At 38.7% G+C, this 27,993-nt stretch overlaps 2 protein-coding genes across 2 annotated transcripts; both read right to left on the bottom strand.

Moving 5' to 3' along the window:
* Positions 1 to 628: 628 nt before the first annotated feature.
* Positions 629 to 6,116, bottom strand: LOC120103808 (membrane steroid-binding protein 1-like). The gene is made up of 2 exons (XM_039119710.1): positions 5,712 to 6,116; positions 629 to 1,597 (listed from the first exon to the last, which is right to left on the bottom strand). The coding sequence occupies exons 1-2, from the start codon at positions 6,017 to 6,019 to the stop codon at positions 1,018 to 1,020; spliced, it is 888 nt and encodes a 295-aa protein (XP_038975638.1). The 5' UTR covers positions 6,020 to 6,116; the 3' UTR covers positions 629 to 1,017.
* Positions 6,117 to 20,333: 14,217 nt separating this feature from the next.
* On the bottom strand, positions 20,334 to 22,658 carry LOC103696496 (F-box/LRR-repeat protein At3g48880-like). Its single transcript, XM_026800916.2, has 2 exons — positions 21,961 to 22,658; positions 20,334 to 21,190 (listed from the first exon to the last, which is right to left on the bottom strand). Exons 1-2 carry the CDS (start codon positions 22,314 to 22,316, stop codon positions 20,584 to 20,586), a joined length of 963 nt encoding a protein of 320 aa, XP_026656717.2. The 5' UTR covers positions 22,317 to 22,658; the 3' UTR covers positions 20,334 to 20,583.
* Positions 22,659 to 27,993: the final 5,335 nt, after the last annotated feature.

The following is a 27,993-nucleotide window of genomic DNA, read 5'->3' as shown; positions in this document are numbered from 1 at the left end:
TGGTTGACTAGTAGTCGTCATCTTCTTCTTCTTGATGGGTATGTGCTTCTTTTTCTTATTCTTCTTCTTCCTTCTCACTAGATTTTGATTTCTTCTCGGTAATTTGGTAAAAGCCCATTTTGCAAAACCCATTAGCCTAGCCCATTTACCAAAGGCCTATTTAGCCCTGCAACTCGATAAACTGAACTAAACCGAACCGACTTTTTTGGATCGGTTTGAACTATTTTCTAAATAGTTAGTTCGATTTTGATTGCAATTTGAAGAAACCAATTCAAGTCAGCTTGGTTTCAAAAATATCCCTAAACCACTCCAACCCTTCACTGCACACCCCTATATAATCCTATAGATCACAGATTCTTGCAAACAAACATGAGGACATTCCGCATCAAGCATCCATCGCCCCAGGCTTCCCGGTTCAAACTCCCCTATGAAGTACTGAGATTGCATCATCCCACTTCTTTCAGAATATGTTAATACATATCTGACAAATGTTCTTGCCGTGCGGAGCTTCAAGACACCTACGGGAAGAAAAAAAAAATCTTAAACCAGCTCAGAAAGCTTCCAAATTTGAGCAGGAAAAGCTAGACTTTAACCGCATCATTTTCACATTCAATAGTCCCCATTTCAATTAAAACACAGCAAACGTTAACATGCTATCATAACCACGCCATATTGCAATTCTGTGCAAAACATCAACTGTTACTCACTACAAACATCATATCATACAAGATATCAGAAAATGACGAGATTATCAAAAGTCTCACCAAGCAGCACTTATTGAACTAACAAATAAACACAAAGGGCAAAAACATCCCTCCCCTGCCTCTGAAAAGAGAAACACTCCAGAAGTTCTATATCATGCAGATCTGTATACAAGAGAAGCCCCTATCAGCTATCTTTTATATATATATATATATATATATATATATATATATATATAAGGTCTGGAGAATCAAGGAATTCAACAGAACCCTGCATATGTGACAGTTTACCACGAGAACAAAACAGTAATTTGAACTACTCCTTGGTTCCTCCGCCTGCACTGACTTCCGTCAGATTTGCACTGCAGTCAGCGGCATCAGCTTCACCACCATGTTCTGCTGGAGTATCGACCTTCAATTCTGTCTTACGCTCTTCTTCATCACAATGACCTGCCGGACCTTCTCCCTCTGATTCTGCTATATGCTCTGATTTAGCAATGCGGTTTGCCTGACCTGCCGGACCATCTTCCTCTGATTCTGCTATATGCTCTGATTTAGCAGCATGATCTGCCTGATCACTCTCCTTGGATTCTAAAGCATGACCTGCTTGACTATCTGCAGGGCTGATGCCGGCGGCATCAGCAGCTTTCTCTGTTGTTTCAGAGGTGCTTCCTTCGGATGCATCTGCTGCAGGCACAGTTTTCTTAACTGTCCCAACCTTCACATATTTGCTCATGAACTTGTATTCCCAGTCCTGCAGTGCGTCAAGCTCAAAAGGGCCAAGCCCAGAAATATCGCCAGTCAGATCCTTCGATTCAAAGGACATTTTTGCCAATGCCCTACTAGCATCTTTACCTGCAAATAATGCATATGGGCCACCAGGTCCATAAAACATCCTGCATAAGGAAACATACAAATATGAAGCAGATTTCAAATACTTGCAGCATCATACAAAAGCTGAACTCAAGGACAAGATTCATTCACACTTAGTAGCATGACAAGATGCCAATTAAACTGGTTGAGAAGAAAGTTCGGACAAATACGTGTAATAAAGATTCTGGCAATAAGAGCAAGGTGTTGGTGATAATGGATTCATCTGAAGAATTGATGGACCATGGAAAGATGGAAATCACCAAATAGATAAAGGATAAATATTAGATCAGGACAATAGATAATGATAAGATAATGTCCACAAACGGAATTCATATGATGCCATGCTGCACGACCAGCAGCAACACCAATTATAAAGTTCAGTCATGGTCCCCAGATCCCATGGTGACAACTCTTAATATGGCAAACAAAGAAAGCTACATTCCCATAAAAAATAAAGGCATGACTACAATTAATTAAGTATAATTTTTCATTTTATAATGCACATAAAAGGACCATTCAGCACATATTCTCACCTCTTATTGCTTAGCTCAATATATATAAAGAATTTCCACTATGATACACCAGAACAGAAAAGAGAAATCATAAATAGCACAGTTTAGCTTTAAAAAACAAGAAGTCAAATCATACACTAATTGACTCAATGTGTATCTACCATGCAATTTCATAGCTTCCTTTTCTTTGTCAAAGTACTAAGCATGTCCAACTATCAAAAATCCACTTTTCTCACCCCAAAAGAATTTTTTTTCTGCTAGCCAATGTCAGGTTAGCAATCATCATCTGATGTTTTTTTGTTTTGCAAATATTTCCTCTGCTCTGCAAGCTGTAAAAATTTATATTACAGTAAGATTCAAAGTGGAGAAACTAAACTTCCAGTCCAACGATTTGGCTCTCCAAATCTGGACAAGTTTTTCTGCTTCTTGTTATATGTCCCCAGTATAACATTACGCTGGGGTAAAGGGTTGGGTTTGACACTTTGGACCATTTGACGGTCCGACAGAGCTTACGCCCTTGGATATGTATTTCAATGCATGTAAAGTGCAGCTTTTAATGCACGGACCATGTCCATCACACATTGTCTGAAATTCTACACGCATCTTGATGCAGATCTAAGGGCCATACTGCATCAGACTATGAAATGATCTGATGAGAACCTTACCCAATCCGCTTCCTTACCCAAACATTTGGACCCTCCATGACACTTTGTAGTTTGTACCATCAAGCCTTTATGACATGTCAATTCTTGGCACTACTAACAAAAAAGGTCGAGTATCATACTTCAGAAAAAATGTCTAGCATTGCACTACCGGTCTGTTTTGATATCATCAATCAATGAGACTGGCCCCAAGCAAAAACACAGTTATAGATATCTACATCTTATGATCTTAGATCATGCCACTGTGTTGAATCCTTCTTCAAAATTGCCTTGCCTGATTCTCTCACACTGTTCAAGACATCCATCATTCATGCCACACATCTGGTACCTAGATAGCCAATAAAATTGTAGTAGCTCAATCACCTTCAAAGGGAGTAGAGATTATATCAACCAATCTTTGAGGATGCAGACACCAGGAAAAATTAACTCCTTGCAACCCCCAAGACTTGCCAAGGTACTTATGGGCCCAAATCCAAATTCTTGAACATTAAGAAAATGCACCTGGTGTCCTATTAGAGATCATCAATTGAATTGTTATGCTCCTCTACATATGCTGCCTCATAGATCCAGAATCTGGCTGCAGCATATGTCTCATTTTCAAAGTATTCCAGCATGTTAACACCATAAGCCTCCATGCCAAGAACAAGTCTTCAGTGTCCTATACTCCAAAGAAACAAGTAACACATTTTGCACCTCTTTAGAATTCTGGTAACCATCAAGCACAAGATCGTAATACATTAGCAACTTTGTTTTTATTCTCCAACAAAAATATAGGGGGTCAATAGGTTGTAATACATAAAGATTTCTTGGTTGTGAATAGGTTGTAATGCATAAAGATTTCTTGGTTGTGAATGGGTCATGAATAAATCATAAAATCCATGTAGAATCTGGAAATAATAGAATAATTCTGGATTTATTAGTTTAAGGAGAATAATTTGGAGAATTAGTCTGCCAAGAGAAAAATCATTGATGAGAATAATTCAAGAATTTTTTAATAAGTTGAAGAATAATTTTACTCTGGGTGCAATTACAGAAGTCATGACTTGAGTAGTGTCATCAAGACAAAAGCAGTTTGTTGAAATCAAATAGGTAATCAAGACAAAAACATCTCAAACAACAATTTTAGATCCATCAAAAGCATTTATATACATTATGTTGTAGTATCAAAAAATATAATGAAAAGGCATGTTGAAGAAAAGATTTCAAAAAGTTGACATATTGGTCATTTTGGTGTGCCTAGATGAAAGATGAAAATTTTTGCAAAAGCCCAAGATCTCGGCCAATATATCAGAATTGAGATATCGGTGCATCAGTGAATATGGTAAATCATAGATTAGCAACTACATTTAGGCATTAATTCTGAGATTTATTAATCAAAATTTCTCTTTAAAGAGGTAATAAAAAAGGTGATTAGGATATACTGGCAAATATATTGTTCTCATATCGATCAATATCTTACATATATCAGTTTACACTGCCAAGATAATAAAAGCCCAAAAATTTTATAATCAGAGGTTGCCCAATATCGACAAAACAGAGATAGCCAGATGAAAACCTTGGTTGAAGGAGATCCAAAGCATATTAAATGAGAAAAGTTTAGAAATATTACAAACATAAATAAGTAGGCTCTGCAACACTAAATTAATGACCCTGACACAATAATTATGCATTCCACAAACCAGGCAATTACATGGAATATATATATGCCAAACCCCATACCAGTGCCATACTAACACTGTACCAGTACGGTACGCGTCTTTTCGGTATACCAACGCTCGGTACGCCATCCGTACTGGATATCGATACCAAACCAGTACGGTATGCCATCTGTACCGCCCAGTTCAAGCTGGTACAAGGAACCATGATATAGACATAAAGGATGGAAACCTGTTAGCAACCAATAACTATTAAAACTATCCAAATAAGAATTGAACATGTAAATGGCCAAAAAGTGGCAGCAGATATATAGAGGAAGATATGGGGTCCAGTAAAATATGGATCAGACCAACATAAGCTATAGATAATACCTTCTCACTTTTTAGAACCATCACTGATAGTAAGACCAAAGGAAACCAAATATTCGGACATAACAAGTTATACAAGGTAAGCACCATATCCATGAACCCATAATCTTGACTTCTTATCAGTTTCGAAGAGATGGAAACAGAAGCAAGAATATTATCTAGGGGAATCATATTTACTTTAAGGACAATGGGAAATGCAAATACCCAAATTCAACTCCATAGCAGGCAAACATAAGTTCTTATATTCGAGATCTGTAGCACATAATAAATGCCAGAAGCCCCATAGATTCACACTAGACCAACCAGCAGTACTCATACAGTAATCCCTCCTGAACCCACAGGATGGAACAGAAAAAAGAAACTCTATTAAATTGAAACCAGCAAGAAAAAAGCAACAGCTTAAACCACAAGAAGTAACACATGTAGTAAAACAAGTCGAAATACAGATAACTGGTTCAGAATAAAACATCTTATATATTCACCCAAATCCCTAAAAATATATGCATAAAGACATCATAAAACGGGAAACCGGATGAGAACACATAAGAACCAACCATCCACAACAAGTGCATCAAAGCAGATCCAAGTAGCTCGAGGTAAACACATCGGATCCCATACCTCAAGACATGAAGGGACCGACGGCTATTACATAATTATTTTCCAGATCCCATAAGAATGAACAGAAGGAAATATAACTTTACTAATCAAACCAAACCAAAACAAAGCCATATCTTCAACCACAGTACTAGAACACCCATAAAGTACTCAAGCAAAAGGACTGATAGAGACCAGAAACCTAAAAGTAACTGAAGAAAAACTGATTTTGACCCAAAAAAAGTTTGAAAAAAAAAAACACAGATCAGCACGGGACGATCAAACTATCAAATCAGATCAGAAACAAAAGAAGGACGATGAGAAGAGAAAGGGGTGGAGATCGACCTGCTCTGGGTGACGTCGTAGATCTGGCCCTTGATGGCCATGAGGAGGGGCTTTTTAGGATCGGAGCCGTCGTAGGCCTTGAGCTCCTCCTCGGTGATCTCGCCGAGCTGGACGGGGGGCGGGAGGGGCTCGACGGCCTCGAACTTGGCCTCGCGCTTCCTCAGGGAGGGCGGGGGCTGGAGGAAGCCGGAGACGACGTAGTAGAAGGCCACGGCGAGGGCCAGCAAGGTAAAGAAGGTCGCCGGCGAAAGCCCCGTGTAGGCCTCGATCGCGTGCTTCAAAGTCCCCCACAGCACCGCCACCGCCATTCTCTCCACGGGCACTCGCTCTTCCTTTCTGTCACCCTCTTTTTACGGGAATTGTACGACTTTCTTTTCTTGTGTTCTCCGTTGCATATATGAAGAAAAAAGGAGGAGAGAGGAAAAGGAGGAGAGAAGTCCAAGGCGGCGAGTGTTACCCTTTACCGCTGCTGCTGAGATTTTTTTTTTTTTGGTGCATGTATTAATTGCAGTTGAGAGTCGTGTGATGGGACCATCGTGGAATCAGGAGAAATAAGATGCTTGGCACGTGCGAGGAAAAAAAAAAGGATGGGTGTCGGAATTTTTTTCCAAAAATAAATTTTTGCCTTAATAACTAACTGCCTTTTTTTTTGCACGTGCGGGGGGGGAAAAAAAAAGGATGGAGAGAGAAGGGAAAGCATAAAAGTAAGATTTATTAAGGCAAAAATTTATTTTTGGAAAAAAATTCAGACACCCACCCTTAGATGTGAACGCATAAAAGTAACATTGATATATTTAAATATTTTAATTGAAAAAATATTAAATATTTATTGGCAAAGTAAAATAAGAATATTTAGATAAATATAGTAATATTGTTTTAATATAATCTATAGAATGGAGAGAGAAGGAAAAGGATTTTTTTGTTTTTTGGGGGGCTAAGATGGTGCTTATTTAGGATTTTTTTTTTTTTTTTCCAGAAAAGTTTGAAACAATTACAGCGGCATTTTTTCCAATCTTTTACTATTGGCACTTAAACGTTAAAACTTTTAATTTTTTTCAATTAAACCTCAAAAAGTAAGATTTAGTTGCAATGTACCCTAATTGTTCATCTCCGTTAGAATCTCTAAATACATTTACTATTGCCATACGAAGATTTCAAACATTATATTCCATAGATATCTTTTCCTCTTGAATTGGAAGAGGGTTAAATTTTTCCCTCTTTTAATATAAACATAACGATGAATATGGAAATTCCTAATCCAGGAGGAAGTCCCTTCCCTCCTTTGGACTCGATTCACATGCTTTTTAATGGGTTTGGGACGGCAACATTGCCGATTTGCTCTCTTTTAATGAGTCTTTTTGCTCGACTTTGGCAGTTTTTACTATTGTTAGGTGTTCTTGCACTAATTTGAAGGAATTAAATAGGATCATGCATCTTTCTCAAACCCTCAACAAAAGATGGATCCTCTTCACGGTCTCCGGACTGGCGGTCGTGGGCTTGGCATTCCATCGCCGGAGAAATTCCGAAGTGGACACCTAGTGAGAGGTCCGATCCCCATGTCCCACACCATCCCTACAGAAGATGAAAGTGATTGTGGCTCAGCCGCTCAGACATGGATGAGTCCTCCGATACTAAGGCAGGGACTTATGAAGGAAGGTACTCTGTTACTTCTTCACGGTTCTAGATTCAGAAGCAGCGATACTACTCAAGTGATAGTTACTCAGACCTCAGTTCATCGAGGAACCTACTGGGCTGCAGCTGAGGATGCAAGTGACACAGAAAGTAACTCTTGTAATGTTTCCTTTAGAGTAGATGTGAAGGCTAAGGTACCGAGGGTTGTTGTGGCTTTTTAAAATTATTTATTTGCCCTTTTTGTCACTATCATTTTTTACAATGAGTATCAGATTGATATTATAAAGAAAATAGACATGTTGTCATGGCCATCCCTTGAATATTTTTTTGACAAAATATGCTATGTATGATGCAAAAGGCCCAATGTCTGCGATGATTTAGACTTCAAAGCCTTCCAGCTAATATTCATACATAGGGTACTTATAATATACTCATGGTATCATAATCATCCATGTTATGCTCACTCCTTTTGTATAATATACATATCCCATATGTGTGAGCCATGTCAATGTATTGTATATGTTTCATTCTAACCTCCACATAAGTATGAACGTTTCAAATCCCAACCACACATGGCCAACCTATTAAGCCTTTTGTGTGATATATGCAACATCTTTTCTTTACTTACATCCCCAGCAGTCTCATATCTCCTTATATCATAACTTGGCAATTTTGGGTGTCGGATTTTTTCTTTTCCTGTTATCCATCTCTTAGTTAACTTACTTCATATTTAGATGGAATCAGGAGCATTGATCTCCCAAAACAAGTGCTACTTTATATAAACTCTATTATAATAGAATAATAGCTAAAAACCAACATTAAATAATATATGTTATATCTACTATACTTTATTCTTGTGCTTCTAAAAATGCTAAAATGCAATCACTTGTTTGTCTATGTGGTGCTTTATATTTTCCTCTTCTTCAATAAATTGCCCCTCATAAGTTTAATGTTTTTTGCCCTCCTTTGTTTGAGAGAGAGAACATGAATTCAATCTTTGCAAAGAGATGCCACTTGCTAAAAGCATAAGTATATTTTTCTCAACAAAGATATTAAAATTAACAATTAATATGACAACATATGATTTTCTTTAAATGCATTGCATGAAATTTAGTGGTGATGCATACTAGAACCAAGCTCGTGCAATGCATGTAAAGTGCCAAAAGGATAGATGATTTGTCCATATTTGCAGCCTCTCATATCACTTGAATGTTTATTTAGATGGATGGATAACTATGGTCTCACGGTTGGATGAAATCTGATTTTTCAGGTTGTCTAACCTCTCTATCAGTAGTTATCCTCATTTTTTCTATTTTTCTCTCACTACTCATTATTAAACACTAATAAATTGTCAAGATTTTTGAATATAAAATATTTCTTATGTCACTCAGTTTTTTTTAGAAATTTCGTTTTTCTCATATAGATGATAATGCATCTATACATGTGCCCATATATATTTTTTCTCCTCTCTCCTAGGTTAAATAAATAAAAAAAATAAAGTATGAAATTGACAGATCAAAGGATGACATATGTAAGGTGGCAAGAATAGATTGATGGTCTTGTTAGATGGTTCCACTTGCTAGTAAGATAAACTACAATTGGCCTTACGAAAAAAGATTCAGCTGTAAAAGCCTTTCTTTATTAGTATAGGTCTTTAGTATCTAATTGCATGTGTTTTTATATAAAAAAAGTGGGGGTGAAAAGATTTATAAAGAGGAGATCAATTGATGAAGAGGTTGATATATCAATTATCAGAAAGAGGGTGAGAAGATTTATGTGAAGAGGGGACTGGCAAATAGATAACCATCTCGTAAAATTTTTGAAATTACATTGGTGGCCTATTAATTATTTCTAGCCATTAGAACTCAAAAATAATAAAGTCAAATTTATTTTTCAAAATCTAGAAATGGATAATAATTGATGGCTATAATAGATCTTAATGATATGGTATGGTATGGTATGTTGTCTCCAACAATGCACCCAATTATCTCATGGCAACCAAGCCCTTTATGAAGAAAAAGCTCTGATGTTTTGAGTGTAAGAGATAGAAAAAGAGGGAGGATTTTTGCATGCTTTCTAGCTAGGTTCTCTACCCTTGCTTGGTAGGGAACCCCCTCTCCTCCTCTCCCTTTCCCCTTCCCCATCTTTCTCCCTTCTTCCATCTCCCTTCTCTCCCTCCTCTTCTCTTCCCTCTTTCTCTCCTTTCTTGCTTCTATTTTGTGGTACCTATGATAGCTATGATGAGAGCATTGGACTAGTGTGAAAAGTGGTGTAGAGGGGCGGAGAGACGTGATGCGAGAGTTAGTGCGATAAAGGAGGTGTGCAAACGATAATTTCAACCTCTATCTCAAACTATCGAAAAAGTCAATTATAAGATCTTTGGAGCTTAATGGCGAGAGTATTACCTAGCCCTCGAGCAAGCATATGATTGACACGTAACTAGATTGAGCAACTGGTCCTCTATGGAAGAACGGGCCTATGGTGGAGTGGTTATTGTTGGTTATGTAGCTGTTGGGATTGACCAATCAAGTAGATTTAGGTATTTAACAAAGAAGACTTGATAACAATGGTAGAGATGAAATGGAGCCTAGAGGTGGGGCATAGGCTACATACTCAAGATATACGGTGTGACCGGTGAAGAAGATAAAATGGCTGTAGAAATGAATAAGGTGCCAAATTGTGGGAGGAGGTTCTTGGCATGCATCCATTGTAGTAGGTCAGGGGGTCTTCTTCTAGTAAGGAGGCTTATGAGGACAACAAGGTTTGAGAGGTGGGTTAAGGCATAGCGGCTCCAATGATAATGGGGGTGCTGCATCAGCATTACATTGAGCGACCTTATTGATGGTGAGAGAGACTATTAGAACTGTATCGATGATGGTGGATGTAGCCTTACGGACACCCATGCTGATTGTCTCACTAGGAGTGGGTTTGAATAGGGATTGTAGGCATGTAGAAAATCTTAGTCCTGTAGCAGGCGTTGTAGATGGATCGGCCAATGAGGGTTAGTTCGGTGAATCTTGCCCCAAAAATTAGTGAAACTATGCTAATGACCTAGAGCTAAAAATGGATTAAATACGAATTAGATATTGATATATTCATATCCAAATCAGTTTAGATTTGGTGAATATGAATGCAGATATAGATATTAATCAAATGCATAAATTCAATAGCTATGATAATTAGTTCGGCTTGCCTAGGACACAATCTTCATACCAATCCATAATGATAAAAGTGAAATCTCGAGCTAAAGTTTTGATGCGTTTGAGCTCAAAAATGCCGGAACCACATACCAACGAGCTATGACTGTCAAATTTTATGGTCGGTCGATGGTAGTCCATTCAGTCCTTATTTCATTTTTCTTTGTTGCTGATGAGCCCCATTCATGACCAGCACCTTCTCTTTTTTCTCGAGACCTCGAAAAATAATGAAATGGACACTTCAATTGAATAATTAAGGTGCATTCCTTTAAAACCATAGCATAGGCGAAACCTAGTAGCCTGCCAAGAGATTAATATTCTTCAATTTTAGAACGAAACCCTACTTTCCTTCCTTCCTCCTAAAATTAGAGGCTACTTTTGATACTAATCTCATTTCAAATGATCTAGAAACTTCCATAATGTTAGCGTGATCAGTTTGAGCAACAGATCCTAACATGATACATCTTCATAATGAAAATGGAGTGAAAACATCATGATGAGTTGGTTTTTCTTATTTTTTGAGAAGCCCTGCTCGCCATTCTCTATTTTGGAGGATCCCTCATCTTTATGATTCCAAGCTTCCCAAACTTGTAACAAACAACTAGGTATCACTTTTTTATATATAAAAAAAATAACGATTGCTTAAGAAGATATAATGGCCTAAAACTTGATAAGACAACGAATGAGTCTATACTTATTTTAAATATATATGAATATTGTTTACATCATAGCTTTACTCAAGGTGGCACTTGAGAGGCACATGCTTGTTCAGCCATGTGGTATAATTAGAATATGATAGGTACAACAGGGCTTCTACTGAAGGTCTTGATGTGAACTAAGGCTGGAATGACAAGCATCATAGAAAAGTTGGTCGAGTTGACTAGAAGATGTTATCGCATATGTTAAATAGAGAAGATGGCCTAGATTGAGTAGATTGAAGAAAAAATAGTAACATAATCGAGACTAATCAAGTATGGTTATCAATCTGATAGACGATACTGGATTTGGCCATTAGGATAGATGTGAGTAGTGGAGGATAGTTGGCACCAGTTGCTAGAACCATTAAGAAAGTAGAAGTCAGTTGTGGGCTATAATCATTAGAGTGGGTAGTTACTTTATCTTTTAATATACATAAATGGATGTAATCCAAATAAGAGACCTTTTGACATATCAATGAATATAGCTTATCTTTAATTATCTTTACTTTATCTTTACTTTTTCTCGCTTATAGATTACTAGTATGAATCTATTTTATTCTTAGGAGTGGCAGTGGAGTACTCTAATTATAACCCCAGCTATGCCCTATTCTATCCTATCCTCCTTCTTTCAAAAGGATGGTGCGATGGGAGCAAAAGTTTTCGAAGGTCAAAGCATCTGAACCCATGCTACCTTATCATCATCCTTTAAAAAATTTATTTCTAGCTAGTACAATGCTGGTAGTATACTAACGTATTTACCCCTAACCATGAGACTTATCACAAGCTTTCTAGCACGCCAATCTCCAGACAGGAAGAAAAGCATGCAAATAAGTTTTCTGGCACACCCAGTAGGATATTGTGGCATAGCTATCATCATTTCACTGCGAAGAAAGATCAATAATGCAATTGTAGGTAAAGTGGCCACTATGCTAGGGCCACTCATGGAGTGATATGTGGCATCTTTAGTTTTGGTGCTGAATAGGTCAAAAGATTTTTTTTGTTGTCGATGGCTAATATTATAAGACATAGCATATTCTAGTGTATACTGTGAAATAATTAGCCGATCATGTCTTCAAGGCAGATGAATCAACCTATAAATTTTTGTATAGAAATATTGAGGTCTTTGAGGAATTGACTTTAAGATTTCAACTTATCAAGAGAAAACAATCAAAGACTATCTTAGGAGTCCTTAGGATTTACTAACCAAGATAATGAGGAAATACTATTAGCAAGTGTAGGGCTACAACAAATCAAACCAAGAGTTGATACTTCGGTCAGCACCACACTGGCACTTGGAGCCATCAGTCATGGTGAATTACAAATGATTATTTGTAAATATGTTGAATCTATGCTAACAAGAGTCCTTAATAACAGAATCGACCACTCTCCAAGGAATAAGGGTCAAAATTGCAGCGGCCTCACAGTACTAACCATTTGCATCATGAAGGCTCAAAGGCATCCTTTCTAATGGATGCCACCAGGGTTTTTCTGCTCGATGCATGCTCTAATTCTATATGCCGGAGTTAACATGACAATGGAAGGCTCAGTTCAAACTAGGACTAAGGGACATGAGTCGTGGAAGATCCCCATGTTGATTACGAATGAGAGAGTTTTCTCTTGGATATTCATGGATGGTTCATTCAATCTAGAAGCAAAAGGTACAAATAATGTAGGGTTGGTAATAGTAAGAACATATTCCTTAAGTTGATTGGCAAAGGCACATCCGCTGCTTTTAAGGCCGAATACAAGGTTGTGTTATGGGTTATAAAGTGAATATAGATTTACAAAGTTCTAGATATTTTCTTACTATGCTCTCATTTAGCCAGTTTATCAGCCTTAGATACCTCGGTCAGAAGAGCAGGAAATAAGGACATGCAATTTTGAAACCAGGTGCATGCTTTTGGCCAGTGCTTGCAACTTTGCCTCATTTATCATCTCTTCCTCAGCTAAGTTCATCTTCAATCCCTTCAACTTGATGCGAGCCTCCGCCATTGGAAACTATAGAAAGTGATAGCTACTCGGCTAATGTGACTTCCTCTTGGAGATTATCACAAGAGCTCTTGCACATGATGATTTTGCCCTCAAACGTTGCTACATCAAGTTCAAACTCTTCCTTCTATGAGGTCCCTTGCCTAGTTTCTTTAGCTGTATGGCGATAGCTTGATGCATCTCAGAGAAGTTAGAAAGCTGGCTCCTTAGACTAGTCAAGTTTGCCACTTGGCCAATAGGTAGATCAAAGGCATGCGGTGGAGTATCAATTGCACCTCAAATTTGGGCCATCCTCCGTGGGCTAGTTAGGCCATTGAGTTCCAAGCCAATAACTTCCTAAATAGCTTGTTTGGCCACTAGGATTTTAACTAAAGAAATCGATGGAGTTTTGACCGAAGGAGGCACTATTGAGTGTGCAGCAAACTTGGCCCTCACCTTGACTAGTGAACTAAGGACAGAGCATCCACAACCATTGCCAGTCTGCTAGAAAAGAAAACAATTTGTTAGATTGAGACCAAACAATAGAAAATAAAGATGATTATTTACCTTGGCCTCTTGGTTATGCTTGGAGGAGCTCAAAAACAATGGTTTGGACGAAGACTCTAGGATCGGGTTAGTGCAAGGGATTGATGATAAAGGCTCTATTATATCAATATGGCTGCTTTTGGTCACCACTTTAAAACCTTGCTGAGTTGGACATCGACATTTTATACTACGTATGGTAATGTTTGGTACATCTCATCACCCTCTCTGACCGATGGCCGATAGGATGTGGGGGGTATTGTTTACACTATATCTTTAGTCAAGGTGCCACCTGAGAGACATGTGCTTTTAGCTACATAGTGGGGTTCGAACATAATGGGTGCAATAGGGCTTCCGTTGAAGGGCCCGATGTGAACTAAGGCTGGGGTTATAGGGATCATAGAAAAGCTGGTCATGTTGACTAGAAGACATTATGGCCCAGGCCACATACAGAAGTAAACATGATCCAAATAAATGAAAATGGACTAGGCCAAAGAAAAACTAGTAACAAAATCGAGGGCGATCAAGTTTGATAATCGATCTGATAGAAGATACTAAATTTGACTGTTAGGATGGAATTGAGTAATGGAGGACAGTTGGTGTCGTTACCAGAACTGTCAAGAAAGCAAAGGCCAGACATGGGTTGCCATCATCATAGTGGGTAGTTAATATATTGTTTGTCTTTTAGTATAAATAAGTAGATATAATCCAAATAAACGACATTTCATCTTATCTTTAATTATTTTTATTTTATCTTTAATTTTCCTCGCTTGTATTTTACTAGTAAGACTTTTATTTATCCTTAGGAGCAGCAATAAAGTATTCTGATCATAGCCATGACTACATCCTATCGTATCCTAGCATCCTTCTTTCAAATAGGCAGTGTGGTGGTAGCGAAAGCTTTTAAAAGTCAAGATATCTAAACTCATTCTACTTTATCATCATCCTTTATTCATCCTATTTATGGTTAGTCCAATACTAGTGGCGTGCTGGTATATCTATCCCTAGCCATTAGAATTGTTATAAGCTTAATTTCTGGCACGCCCGTCCTCAAACAGAAAGGAAAGCTTGCAAAGAGATATGTATCGAATATTGAAAGTATTGTTATAACTACGGATATAAGTCAGATAGTTAAATTTTATGGCCATAAAATTAAAGATGTCACTGAATATAAGCTAAAGTAATTCAGAAATATATTAAATAGAATTACAAATAGAACCGAATATTTGGATATAAATCAGATAGTGGTCTATTCACACATATATCAGATTTTCTTTGATAAATATGAATACAAATAGAAATATTAATCATAAATTCAAATTTGTATCTATCTTTAGGTAAATTCAGTGGATTTAAGTGAATATTATCTGTCCATTTGCGTGGCATGAAAGTTCTGGATGGAGTTGGATCGGAAGTCTCGCGTCACGCGGTGGACAGCGAGGTGTGCAACTTTCCTAGAATTTTGAGTGGATGCCGGAATCATCTATTCTAAGTATGGGCCGGTCAAAATCGTGCCTTGGGCAAGATCTTTTTTTGATCCCAGGATGCTATAATTTGGTGAGGCTAGCTGATTTCACGTCTTTTTACTTTTTGGTTATTTTTTTTATTTTATGTTACTCATTTTACGTGGTAGTACGGCTCCACCGATCAACAACTGTCATTATTCTGAATCTTGCTTCCGTCCACGTCTTCGCTCGCCGCCGGCTGGTAAGGCCGATATAATTTCTATGCAGGCCACATGGGTTTGGGTGGTTGATTCTCGTGGACGGAGAAACGTCAGCAGTGATGCATTTTGTCTGCACTTGTGTCCCAGACAATAAAACTCACCGACATGCAGACCCGACAGCAGAATACGTTGTTTCGTACGTCGGGAAGATGGTCGAGCATGGATGCGGTGGCTAAAAGTTTAGAACTTAATTTTTGAACTTACAGTGCAAATCTTTTTTTCCGACCACCGTCATATATGCTCCCGAAGAGCAATGGATGCCATTGAGGTGGTAGCTCAGCAGAATGGAGCCATACTTTTAACCAAGTAGTTCCGATTTCGAAACGGCGTCGATTAAATTGAGAAGACCGGATGCACCCTGCTTGGACACGGAATTTGGAAGGGTTACTAGTCCACTGGCAGCTTCGGTGATGCCAGATGTGACGTACTCACATGAAAAGTTCGTGCCAGAACTTAGAGGGATCACTAAGCCGGCCCACGGATGAAAATGGTATGAGTAAAACCGGCCGGGGTGCCCAACACATGGTCATTTCTATCCGCATCGAATATTCTCCTGGCGTAGTGGAGGCTGCTATGCAGGGGTGGGTTTGTCCCTTCCTCCCTCTTCCTCCTTTTTTAAAGCAAAAAAAAAAAAAAGCAATGGATTATTTACAGCTATGGTGGTGTTTATGCTGATGTTGGATCCTTTCTAATATGTTTATAGCTAGGTTCAATCTCTTCCTAGTAAATCAAATCCATCATTTGTTTCAGGTAAATCATCCACTTCAATCCTGTCTATGGCTTGTTGGACCACCCGCTATTGATTAATGGGACCCATTTAAGTGGAAGGTAGGTGAATTACCAAGATAAACTTAGACAAAAAGACAGAATTTAACGGATCCGAACTCTCTATCAGATTGAATGGCGATTGAGAATTTGATTTCCAAATTGATGTATCAAGTACGTACGACGTGGAGGTGAAATTTAGATATGCATGCAACTCCGACAGGTGACCTGTGTGCCTTAAAATTTAAAATAATTTCCTCCTAAATCTCCCGGGACATCTGTTCGTAACTAGCTGGAGTCCAGGCAAGGACAATCAAGGGAGTACCAGTTCATGGAGGGTAGCAACTCACATGCAAGCTTCTTGCATGGCGTGGTATATTGAAAAGTGCAGAGCAAATACATTATATGCCAGGAAAAGATTATTACATATTGTTGCTGGAATTTGGACCCGGGGGCGACAAAAGGGCCAGAAAGGAGGAGCTCCGGTGAGAATCGGAGAGTGGCGGTCCGATGGTGCACGGCGTCCTCCAGGGGATCTGCAAGAAGCCGGTGGCCGGGGTTTCCGGCGCCGGCCCTCCGATGCTTAAGTCAGAGAGAGCAAGTATCTGGATGAACTGTAGCGATGAATAGTCAAGGTCTCAAATCTTCCGGCCCTCCCTAAAACGGAGAAGTTCCCCTTTTATAGAGGGGGCTGGGTTACCTGTGATGTGATGGAGCAAATGGTCTGTCGTACAATTGGGCATGCAGTAGAAATTAATGCTCGATCGTGTGAATCAATGCTGTTACTGTAGGAGATTAGGCCAAAGCTCTTAAGTCGTCGTGGAGTCATTCCATCATTCGTAACCAAGCAGGTTTGCCGTAAGAGGCGCGACGTCCGTAGGCAACGGAAGCCATACGCTTTAATTGTTGAGTAGGCTGAGGGCCTGCAGGTGCCATACGCTTTGATTGTTGAGTGAACCGGAAGCCTACAGGACCCATACACATTAATCGTTGACGAAAGCAAAATGTAGCCCTCCGGTCGTGCTGTGGGAGGATGTGACCTCAGCGCGCAGGTCGGGGCGTCTTTGGGTTGGTAGAGCTATTCGGGTGCTTCCAGGTTGAAGAGGTCGGAGGGGGTCGACTCGGTCGGCCCCTGCTCGGTCGGCCCCTGCTCGGAGGGGGTCAGCTCGGTCGGCCCCTGCTCGGGCAAGCGTGGTGACATACTTTCCCCCAACACATATAATTATTGTAATCAAAATTTGCTAGATGGAGAGGTAAGAGCTTAGAAATAGGATGTCATAGCAGCTGCTTAGATTTACAATCCGACATGGAAATTGTGCAATCAAAGATGCAAATTCCATGTTTGAATGCCAAGAAAATCACTTGCAGTTCTTCGCCCTTATACCATAGTTGAGAAATGCATTTCATTCCGACAGACTGATTAAGGAATTCGCCCAAAATTTTCTGATTGATGCACTTGAATTGAAAGTTAGTGAGGACCTAAACCCTATTTTCACTAATTTTTTTATCTTTTCTAATTTTTTTTTGAGGTTTGAGTTAAGTAGAATGGTGTGTCCCAGAAATGTGCATACTTTGGTTGTGCTGCACATTATTATTTGATGAGGTTACTATAAGGCTGCAAATACGTTGGGCTGACTTGTGACTTGATCCTAACGACCTGCGTAGACCCGATCCAAACCCGATTTCAGGACCTATGGGGCTGGGTCGGGTCCCAAATTTAGAACCGTTCCATATTTCGGGTTGGGTCTGAGTTTATTGAGTTTTGACGTGGTCCGATCTGAACCCAAAATACCCATTCACCCGAAAGGGGGGGGGGGGGGGGGGGGGGGGGGGGGGGGGGGGTGGTGGTGTTAAGCAAATAAGCCTATTGGTGCTTAAAGGGTGAGAAAAGAGAATAATTTGGGCTTCCAACTTTATTTAGTGAAGAGATATTTCATTCAATGGATGTTGTTATTAAGGCACAGGAGATTTAGTCTGGCTCAACGGATAGTGATTCAGAAAATCTTAATGGTAAAATTGATGTTCAAATGGCTAATGATGATGCTGATTTAGGTATGTCAATTTCCTTTTTTTTAGTTAAGCCTTGCAATTATGAACAGATGCCATTTGATTACTCATGATGATCATGTGTAAGGTTTATCTTTAAGTGATACTTAAGATACACCTATGTTGCTTTCTAAGTGCCTCACTAAAAAAATACGGAAGATGGAGGCAATACATGTACTTCCTGATATGATCATGAGTTTGGAGGACCAAATCAGTATTGAGGCAAATAGTTTTTCGAAACCTATTTCATAGATCCCTCAGTATTTTTCCAAAAAATATTTTCTAAAATTATATAAACCAGACAACATTCTAGCTAAACATGCTTGAACAAGAAATCCAGATAAGTTTTGTGCAAGCCTAAAATGAAAGTATAATAATTTTAATAAAAGACATTTTAGGAGCTATTTTACAAAATGTTTGACAAGGTTCTGGCCTTTCTTCCTATTAATGAATGGACTTATTATCAAATAAAAAGTCTAGATTTCCTTGGAACACCGAACCAAGGGACCCAAATCAGGTCAGAAGTTGAAGAACATCAAGAAAACCAAGAAAATTGACACAATCGAGCAACATAATTCAGAGGATCCAGTAACATCATCTCAAAAACCCAATGGATTTGAACAAGATTGGTATCTCCCACTCTGAAGAACATACCAAACCCCAAATCATGAGAGAAAAGCATGGAAAAAAATAAACCTTAAAGTGAATAAATTAAAATTTGTAACTCATTGCTATACGCGTGACTTAGGTCCGACCTGGACCCAATCCAGATTCGAACTTATCGAATTGGGACCAGGTTATACATGTACCCGATCCTACTCGAATGATCTGCTAGGTCAAAAATTTTGGCCATAGAGACAACCCGAGCCGACCTAATTTTTTATTGAGTTAAATCTGGGTCCAACATTAGGATCCGAACAAGGAACCGGATTAGGTCGGGATCACTCATGATCCGGTCTAATCTAATTCATTTGCACCTCTAGGTCACTACAATTATGATCTATGTTATAAAAAAAGAAAAAAAAAAAATCAATGATTTGCAATTAGAATTTTTTGCTGCTATTTTCTTCGTATCCCAACCTCAATGGCTCCGTATGCTGGGGTCTTGACACAGATTCTGCAAGTTTTACAATTTGTTGAAGACGTGATCTCTCTCTCTTTCTCTCTCTCTCTCTCTCTCTCTCTCTCTAACTTGTGCTTGGCCTGGGAGTTGAAAGTGCCCACCACTCAAGCCCAAGCCTGAGTTATGAAGGCATCCGCAACATAACAACAAACTACATGCTAACTATGTAGCAATTGAAGAAGCACCCGGACCTGCCATGGGTTCCAATAGAATCATTCTATGATTTAGAAGCTTTGAATCGTAAGGTTTGAGTTATAAAATGCAAGATTCAATTAATAGGGGCCAAAAATATTTTTTTGAAATCCAAATATTATCTATTTGTAAAATTAGTTTAGATTCCAACCTCTTAGCATTATGATTTATATCGTCACCTAGACAAACTCTAAGGATGTTTTTGTGGAGGAGAGGTTGTGTGTAGTAGAGGATATAAGTTTTGAAGGGATACCCCCTATAACAAGGATAGGCTATTTCACAGGATATTTTTTCTTTTGGTTTTGGTTAAAGGGATAAGTGCAAGAAATAAATGAGTACATTCATTTACACAACAATTTGTTTTCATCATATAATAAAGAAATTGCTCTCACTTTTTGATGTGTTCAAAAAATGAATGAAGACAAATAGACTAATTGGAGAGGGTCAATTTTCTCTACTCCACGGGAAAACTCTCACACTAAAATATCGGAATAGATTTATCTCCTCTCCTTCACATTTTGCACTTATCCGAATAGTCCTATTCTAGGATGCTTTTGGACTTCATTTCATATCTTTCCTTTATTTTATACAATTATCTCCTCTCCTTCATTTCATATCTTTGTTAAAATTTGGACTTTCATTTATTAGTTTAATAATAATAGAAATATATATCCTACCGAGATAGAATTTGTAACTTGCTATTCTCTTGCCTAGCAGGCAAAGATTTACCTCTGTTCAAAAACTGATTCATTCGGATCATAAGAAATAGTGGCAATAGTTACTCCACCCATACCTACTTTCTCAAGTATACCAAACACCATCAAAATCATGCTGCTGCTCATATATAAGAAGGCCCTAAAACAACTCTAGATGTAAGAGTTTTAAAGCTGTTACGACTGTATGCTCATTAGGAACAACTACTTGGAAACCCCCCTGATGAAGGTTGGCATCCTCAAAATATTTTCTGCATTATCACTGAGAATCAGTCTTGCAACCTTTTGCTCATGTCCTCATCAAACAACCTTCCATAATCTCCCAAATCAAGAGAGCTCACCTCATCCTGGCGCCAAAACCAGGTTTCATACTGGTACCACCTCATAAAACCTTCATCCTTGATCATCCTCCGACATGTAGTGCATGAGCTGCTCTGACAGTGGAAGAATTCACGTAACCTGGAAGCTCTTTCACAAATGGAGTGGTCTAGTTCCCTGAACACCTGTTTCTGTCCTGCAGCTGTGTGCCCCTCCAGAAGGCAGTGAGATATATTGAGTACCTCCAGATTATCCATGACGTTCAAAATAAGCAGCAGGGCTTCCTTTGAAATTATAGAGCATCGCACGCTTAACACTTTCAGCTTTGGAAGACTGGAAGCAATAGCTGACGCAAAGTACACATCAAAAGTACCCATGATCTTGAGTTCTGAGAAGTTTTTGCAGCTCCTGCTTATTGCTTCCAAGATATAAGGGGGATGAGCGATTGCAGGCATTGTCAGCGATTCCAGCTTTTCCCACCTCTGTATAGCCCGACGGATACCAGCTTTAGTGATGCGGTTCCAAGCTGGCATAACTAGTCGTTTGAGATGAGGAGACCTGTTTTGAAAACATATCAATTTTAGTAACATATAATTATCATTCAAATCTAAGATAAAATCACAACAAATAAAGTAAGTAAATTTGTTTCTGGTCAATGTTGACTGTAGTGCATCTGACAGGAATTTAACAATGTTTGCACTAGATAACCATTACAACTGGTGCGACCGATATGGGTATTTCCATGTCATAATTTCTTTTATAAAAAGAACAGATAATATGTGCTCATATATGGTATGAACACTTGCCGTTTGACCATAAATTGGTTACAGTTAAGAGAACATAAAATCACTCACGCATCTTGATGCTTGTCCCTGGTAAATACTGTTTCTCGATTATTGTGTTTCCTTTGTTTCCTGGAGTCATGCTCTTCTTCACAGGTTCGAAAATTACAGGCAACTTACACTGTTATACATAATCTTTAGGGCACGCTTCAAAAATTTGCTAGGAATAAGTTAATGAAACAGAGAAATAAAAGTTCACCCAAAAAAGCAGAGAAATAAAAACAAATTGTTTTAATACAATATTATGTAATTATCTAATTAAATAGCATCAAACCACTGTTCTGACATGTGACGTAAAAAGAGAAAAAGGCCAGCTACTGATAAGGAAAACTTTCTGGTTGTAGTAGCGACATACAACTTTGTTAAAATGTAATTCCAAAAACAATATTTATGAGAAGCTTATGACCTTATATTGATTTCTCTCAGAGATTATGAACCAGAAAAATGTTTCTTATGGTAACAGTACATAATTATTAGGATTGTTACCTCTCAACAATGTAACTCAGATGCTCATCGTTCATATATAGATTATAGTGGTATATCATGCAGGTCACATTTCCACGACTGAGCGCCATTGCAATCCTCAATACTTGTGTCAGCCTCCGGTCAGACCTTTCATTCACCCAGATGTATGGTGATGCCCTGGTTGGAATAAAATTAGATTTCAAAAGCCCTAGATCAAGAGTGTTCCATATCAATGGATCTGAACAAGCCAAGCGCCATGACCGACAAACTTGAGAAACTGGAGCCAGCTCAATCATGTTCAATTCCTTGAACATCTTCACTAGGACATCAATGTCCATGTCTTCCCACCTCTTACCAATAGATTTAGTGTCTGCCATCCTTGACAACCTAAGAATCTAGGGCAAAAGAAAAGCATTAATATAATTCATAGATCATCAATTCTATAAGTTAAACAACCAATTTTCACCGAAAGCATCACAAATCAGCAACATGCCAAAGTATATTTCAGCACAATGATTACATGTACTTAACATGCATATAGCTATCGCAGTGAATAAAATATTAAGTGTATTGGTAGCAACAAAAGTCTGTCAGTTTAAAAAACCACCAACTATAAAGAAGCCATGAATCATGCAGTCATAGCAAACTATATCCATGTTAATCAACACCAGTTCTGAACAGATCTAGTTAAAATTAAGCATAAATAAATTACATGCTGAATATATAAGCCTAGATCTTAAAATTTATTTTTATTTATACATGTATTAGTGTATTAATGTGATAAAAATTTGAATAGTTATCCAAGAAATATGGTTAGTTTAAAACTCCTAAACATAAGAAGTTGAGACTTTACTTGTTCGGAAATTTAAATTTTTGGGGTAAGCAGGATTTATTAGGGTCACAAGGAATCTAATTGGGTAAATTTCGCTTCAAATCATTATATAGTCTCTATAAAGCTCCAGATCTTAATAATGATATGAACTAGTTAGAAACAGTGGCATTGATTAAACTCTCTCTCTCTCTCTCTACCCTCTTTTCTCCCCACATATCTATCCATCTATCTATTCGTTGTCTTCTTTTTTCTTTACCTTCTTTTTCCTCTTCTAATTCTTCTCTTTCTAATGCTTCTTGTTCACCATTTTTTTTTGGTCTCCACCATCTACTTTTAAAGAAGTCAATGTTCCATCTATTATTTCTTTCCTATCAATACCTACACATAAACTTTCCTTTCTCATTATATCATGTCTAGATGGAAACTCAATACTTTGAAATATCTGTTGGGCCTCCCATCATATCCCCCCCCCTTTTTTTTAAGGCACTGCTCATCATACCTTCTAGACTTTCCTCCTCCTGAAAGCTTCTTATTTTAAGTAATACCAATTTGGTATCAGATAAAGTTCCCGGTCATTTAAAATGAGCATATGCCAGTGATGCAAATCGTCCACATCAGAATTCATAAAAACAAGCAAGGCTTCAAGTATCGGTGCCTGTGGGTACTAGTGCAGTACATGCTGCTGCCGTGCCCAAACAAAAAAAAAGAAAAATTAATCCCTTTTCAAATGAAAAATATCAAAAAAGAGTTCATAGTGTCACACCAATTAATTCCAGGTGCTGATAAGGACCCAGCATGTTATGTGCTGATCGCTACAGCCAGCATTTGGAATCATGAAAGCAAGTATAACCTAGCATTTAGTTTAGCTTGTCCTTGTTGTTTTACATCAGAACTCTCCACTTTGTTTTCCTGATTATAAAAAGTCATCTCTATAAATTTTTAGCATCACTTATCAATTCATCATCTCAAATACCCTTGTACAAATAACTTAATATTTTATACTTAATTGGTCATGGATTGCAAAAGCCTGATGACAATACTGATGGCTCATTAACGTGACATTTGATTAAGACTACGCTAGCAATCATGCAAGGGGATAAGGGTGTATGTGTCATGCAACTCTTGAACAATTAAAATCAGTACTAAAATTATGCTACGAAAAGGAAATATGGCTGCATATGTTCAGCACCGCATAGAGGATTATAATCAGTATACTCAAATTTGCAGCTAAATTCTTAGTTGTAAATAGCCTAGCTTTAAGTCCTACATATCTTGAGTTATTCATCAGAACTACAGACACATGCATCTCACAATTCTAAAATAACTATGATGAATATTAACAAGAGTGCTATTATACAACCCCATATCACATCCTAATAGTTAAGAATATGAACGAGATCTGATCTATGGGAGGTGTAGAATATATTTTGCGGCAAATTTTCCATGTTGCCCTGCCACAAGTCTGCTTTTCGTGCTGCATTATAACTATCGGGATTTGGGAGGTTATAACAAGGGCAACATAACTTTATTTTCATAACAATTCCCATCATCCGGAATGCTCATTCATACTAATCATAATTTGAAAGCAATAGCACCAGATCTTCAAATTTCCTCTGTGACTTTACCTATTCTTGCAATATAAATATCAAAACCTTGTCTATCTACTTGAATTATGACTTCCATTTGAAATTCTCAAACATCTTACACCAAGAAGGCAAATAAAAGACTAAAAACAAACACAAGCATTAACAGCGTGCATAATCAAAACTTTAAAGCCCGAAATTCAGAAACGGAAAGATTAGCTATTGCCATATTCAATCAACATTACTCACACATCAAGAAAAGGGGTAAACAAATCTCCAGATTATTTGCAAAGAAACTTTGCCTCAGATAATTTCGAGATAATTCTGACATTAAAAATCTCTCTAGTACTTAACCAAGAAATTAAGGCAAGACATTGAAGATATAGTGTTTTGGTGATCAATCTCATTGGCAACTATTTCCAGTGACGAAGCATGTGGGCCCCATGCAACAACAGACGAATAGATATATTGGGTTATGTCTATCTTCTATGTTGGTGATTTAGCCTGTTCAGAGATGGCCATTAGTGGTAATCTCTCCTTAAAGATTTATTAGGTAACCATAATGAAGTCAAACAGAGACAATAAAGTCCTATCAAGTAGCCAGACTTTCTTCGCCCATCAATCATACTACAAAATTTAATTATAAGCACACGGATATCATCTCTCAAAGACAAAAATTAATTCTGTTATTTTTTTCTTGTTCATCTCTATTATGTTCAATTTTCTCTTCCTTCCAAAAAAGATTACCAGTGTTAGTAAAACCACAAGTACAGTGGCAATCAAGCTTACTAAAATTAGAAAATCCTTACTTCTGTTAAAGGGGTCTCGTAATTGGGACTCTTGTGGTGGGCAGTCAACATATATCAAGTTGTGCAAATGTTTTTGTCACTAATTTGTTTTTAAATTCAGATGCTACTACGGATATTGTCTTTTTCAAAATAAATAATCTAATCTTTGTTCAAGCTTCAAAAGTATGATGGAAATTGTTTTGTCGACCGAACCGGTGCCGACAGGCACCGATACGGTACAGCGTATAAAAACGGTTCCGACCCAAACTGAATCGGAATCGATTGGTTCCGTACTTGTACCGGTGCAAACCAGGACCGGTCCAACCACATTTTTTCCACGCGTGGGAGCGCGAGGAAGAGCGCCCGCGCGCGGGGCAGCGCACCCCGCACGCGGGGAAGAGCGCCCACGTGGGCCTCTTAATGCCACAGAGTGACATTGGCATTTAACGCGTCCGCGCGCGGCGATTTTTTTTTTTTTTTGGGAATCGCGTGCGGACGTGCGAGCAGAGAATGCGTGCCCGCGCGCGATTCCCCGCGTAGGAACCACGCCCGCGACTGATTCCCCAGCAGGGAATCGCGCTCGCGCGAGGCAGTGTACAGTGGCATTAAATGCCACTCTGTGGCATTTGACGCGTCTGCGCACGTCAAGTTCTGTTATTTTTTTCTTGTTCATCTCTATTATGTTCAATTTTCTCTTCCTTCCAAAAAAGATTACCAGTGTTAGTAAAACCACAAGTACAGTGGCAATCAAGCTTACTAAAATTAGAAAATCCTTACTTCTGTTAAAGGGGTCTCGTAATTGGGACTCTTGTGGTGGGCAGTCAACATATATCAAGTTGTGCAAATGTTTTTGTCACTAATTTGTTTTTAAATTCAGATGCTACTACGGATATTGTCTTTTTCAAAATAAATAATCTAATCTTTGTTCAAGCTTCAAAAGTATGATGGAAATTGTTTTGTCGACCGAACCGGTGCCGACAGGCACCGATACGGTACAGCGTATAAAAACGGTTCCGACCCAAACTGAATCGGAATCGATTGGTTCCGTACTTGTACCGGTGCAAACCAGGACCGGTCCAACCACATTTTTCCACGCGTGGGAGCGCGAGGAAGAGCGCCCGCGCGCGGGGCAGCGCACCCCGCACGCGGGGAAGAGCGCCCACGTGGGCCTCTTAATGCCACAGAGTGACATTGGCATTTAACGCGTCCGCGCGCGGCGATTTTTTTTTTTTTTGGGAATCGCGTGCGGACGTGCGAGCAGAGAATGCGTGCCCGCGCGCGATTCCCCGCGTAGGAACCACGCCGCGACTGATTCCCCAGCAGGGAATCGCGCTCGCGCGAGGCAGTGTACAGTGGCATTAAATGCCACTCTGTGGCATTTGACGCGTCTGCGCACGTCAGCAGACGCGTTGTTTTTTTTTTTGCTTTTTTTTTATTCCAAGTCGGTACCGAACCGGAACCGGTGCTCACCGGTACACCAGTACAGGTCGATCCGGCGAACCTTGCTAATAAAAGTGTCTCTTTAAATTTTTAAACATCACTTATCGATCAATCATCTTAATTACCCTTAAATAAATAGCTTAATATTTTATTCTTCATTGATCATGGCGAACAAAAGCCTGAAGAAAATATTTATGTCTTGTTAACTAGACATTTGATTAAGACTATGCTAGCAATCATGCAAGGGGATTAGGCTGTACGTGACATGCAACTCCCTGAAGAATTAAAATCAGTATACTTAAATTAATGCTACGAATCATGTAAGGAAATATGGCTTGCATATGTTCAGCAACCACATAAAGGACAATAATCAGTATACTCAAATTTGCAGCTAAATTCTTAGTTGTAAATAGCCTTGCTTTAAGTGCTAAATATCTTGAGTTATGCATCATAACTACAGCTCCATACATCCCAAAATTCTAAAATATCTATGACAATAATTAATAAGAGTGCTAAAAAAAGGAATGAGATCCGACCTATGGGATGTGAGAACATATTCTGCAGCAAATTTTCCAATTTGGCCTGCCACAAGTCTGCTTCTCATGATGCTTTATAACTATTGGGATTTGGGCGGTTATAACAAGGGCAACATATATTTATTTTCATAACGATTCCCTTCATCTGAAATGCTCATTCATACTAATCATAATTTGATAGAAATAGTACTAGGTCTTCAAAATTTCCCCATAATTTCACCTATTCTTGCAATATAAATATCAAACCAAAGTTCACCGAACCGGCACCGAAACCCATACCGGTTGGCGACCGGAACGATAAGGTAGGGATCCGTATCGTGCCGTTCCGCTGCAAACTGTAATTTTGTTTGAATTTTTTGAACTGAAGTTGGCAAATAGTTTGTTGACTTCACTATAGCAAGTCGGCAAACTATTGCCGACTTCTGTTGAGAAACAGCAAAAATAAAAAAGATCCTAATTTCATTTCGAAAACAGGGAGGGCATCCAAGCCCTCTCTTCCTTTCTCCAAGAGACTGGGACCTCTCTCAGCATGTCTCTCCCTCTCTCCCCCCTACCTCTCCTCTCTCTCCCCCTCTTCCTCCATCGCCCTCTCCTCCCTCCATCCTTTTGTCTCTCTTCTTTTTCCCTCTCCCCCTCCATCATCTGAGTTTCTTAAACTGAGGAGCGGAACCAAGCCATTTCACCCTCAATAAAGTCCGATACACCCTGAACTGGGCAGTTCAGGATGCTACCATTTTCCTTGATCAAAACCTTATCTATCTACTTGAATTATGTCTTCTTGTTGAAAATTCTCAAACATCTCACACCAAAGAAAGCAAATAAAAGACTAAAAAAATTGCAAGCATTGACAACATGCATAATCAAACCTTTAAGGT

The sequence above is a fragment of the Phoenix dactylifera genome, unplaced genomic scaffold (genome assembly GCF_009389715.1).
Source record: "Phoenix dactylifera cultivar Barhee BC4 unplaced genomic scaffold, palm_55x_up_171113_PBpolish2nd_filt_p 000602F, whole genome shotgun sequence".
Taxonomy (NCBI): domain Eukaryota; kingdom Viridiplantae; phylum Streptophyta; class Magnoliopsida; order Arecales; family Arecaceae; genus Phoenix; species Phoenix dactylifera.
Note: the sequence above shows the minus strand (reverse complement) of the source record. Positions and strands in the feature narration are given on the sequence as shown.

Bases quoted from the DNA above. Each gene is read 5' to 3' on its own strand.
- LOC120103808 (XM_039119710.1), bottom strand. From the start codon at position 6,019: ATGGCGGTGGCGGTGCTGTGGGGGACTTTGAAGCACGCGATCGAGGCC. The intron at 1,598-5,711 runs GTCGATCTCCAC...TTCCTTATGCAG, and splicing joins TACGACGTCACCCAGAGCAG to GATGTTTTATGGACCTGGTG.
- LOC103696496 (XM_026800916.2), bottom strand. From the start codon at position 22,316: ATGGCAGACACTAAATCTATTGGTAAGAGGTGGGAAGACATGGACATT. The intron at 21,191-21,960 runs GTAACAATCCTA...TTTTCAAAACAG, and splicing joins CTGAGTTACATTGTTGAGAG to GTCTCCTCATCTCAAACGAC.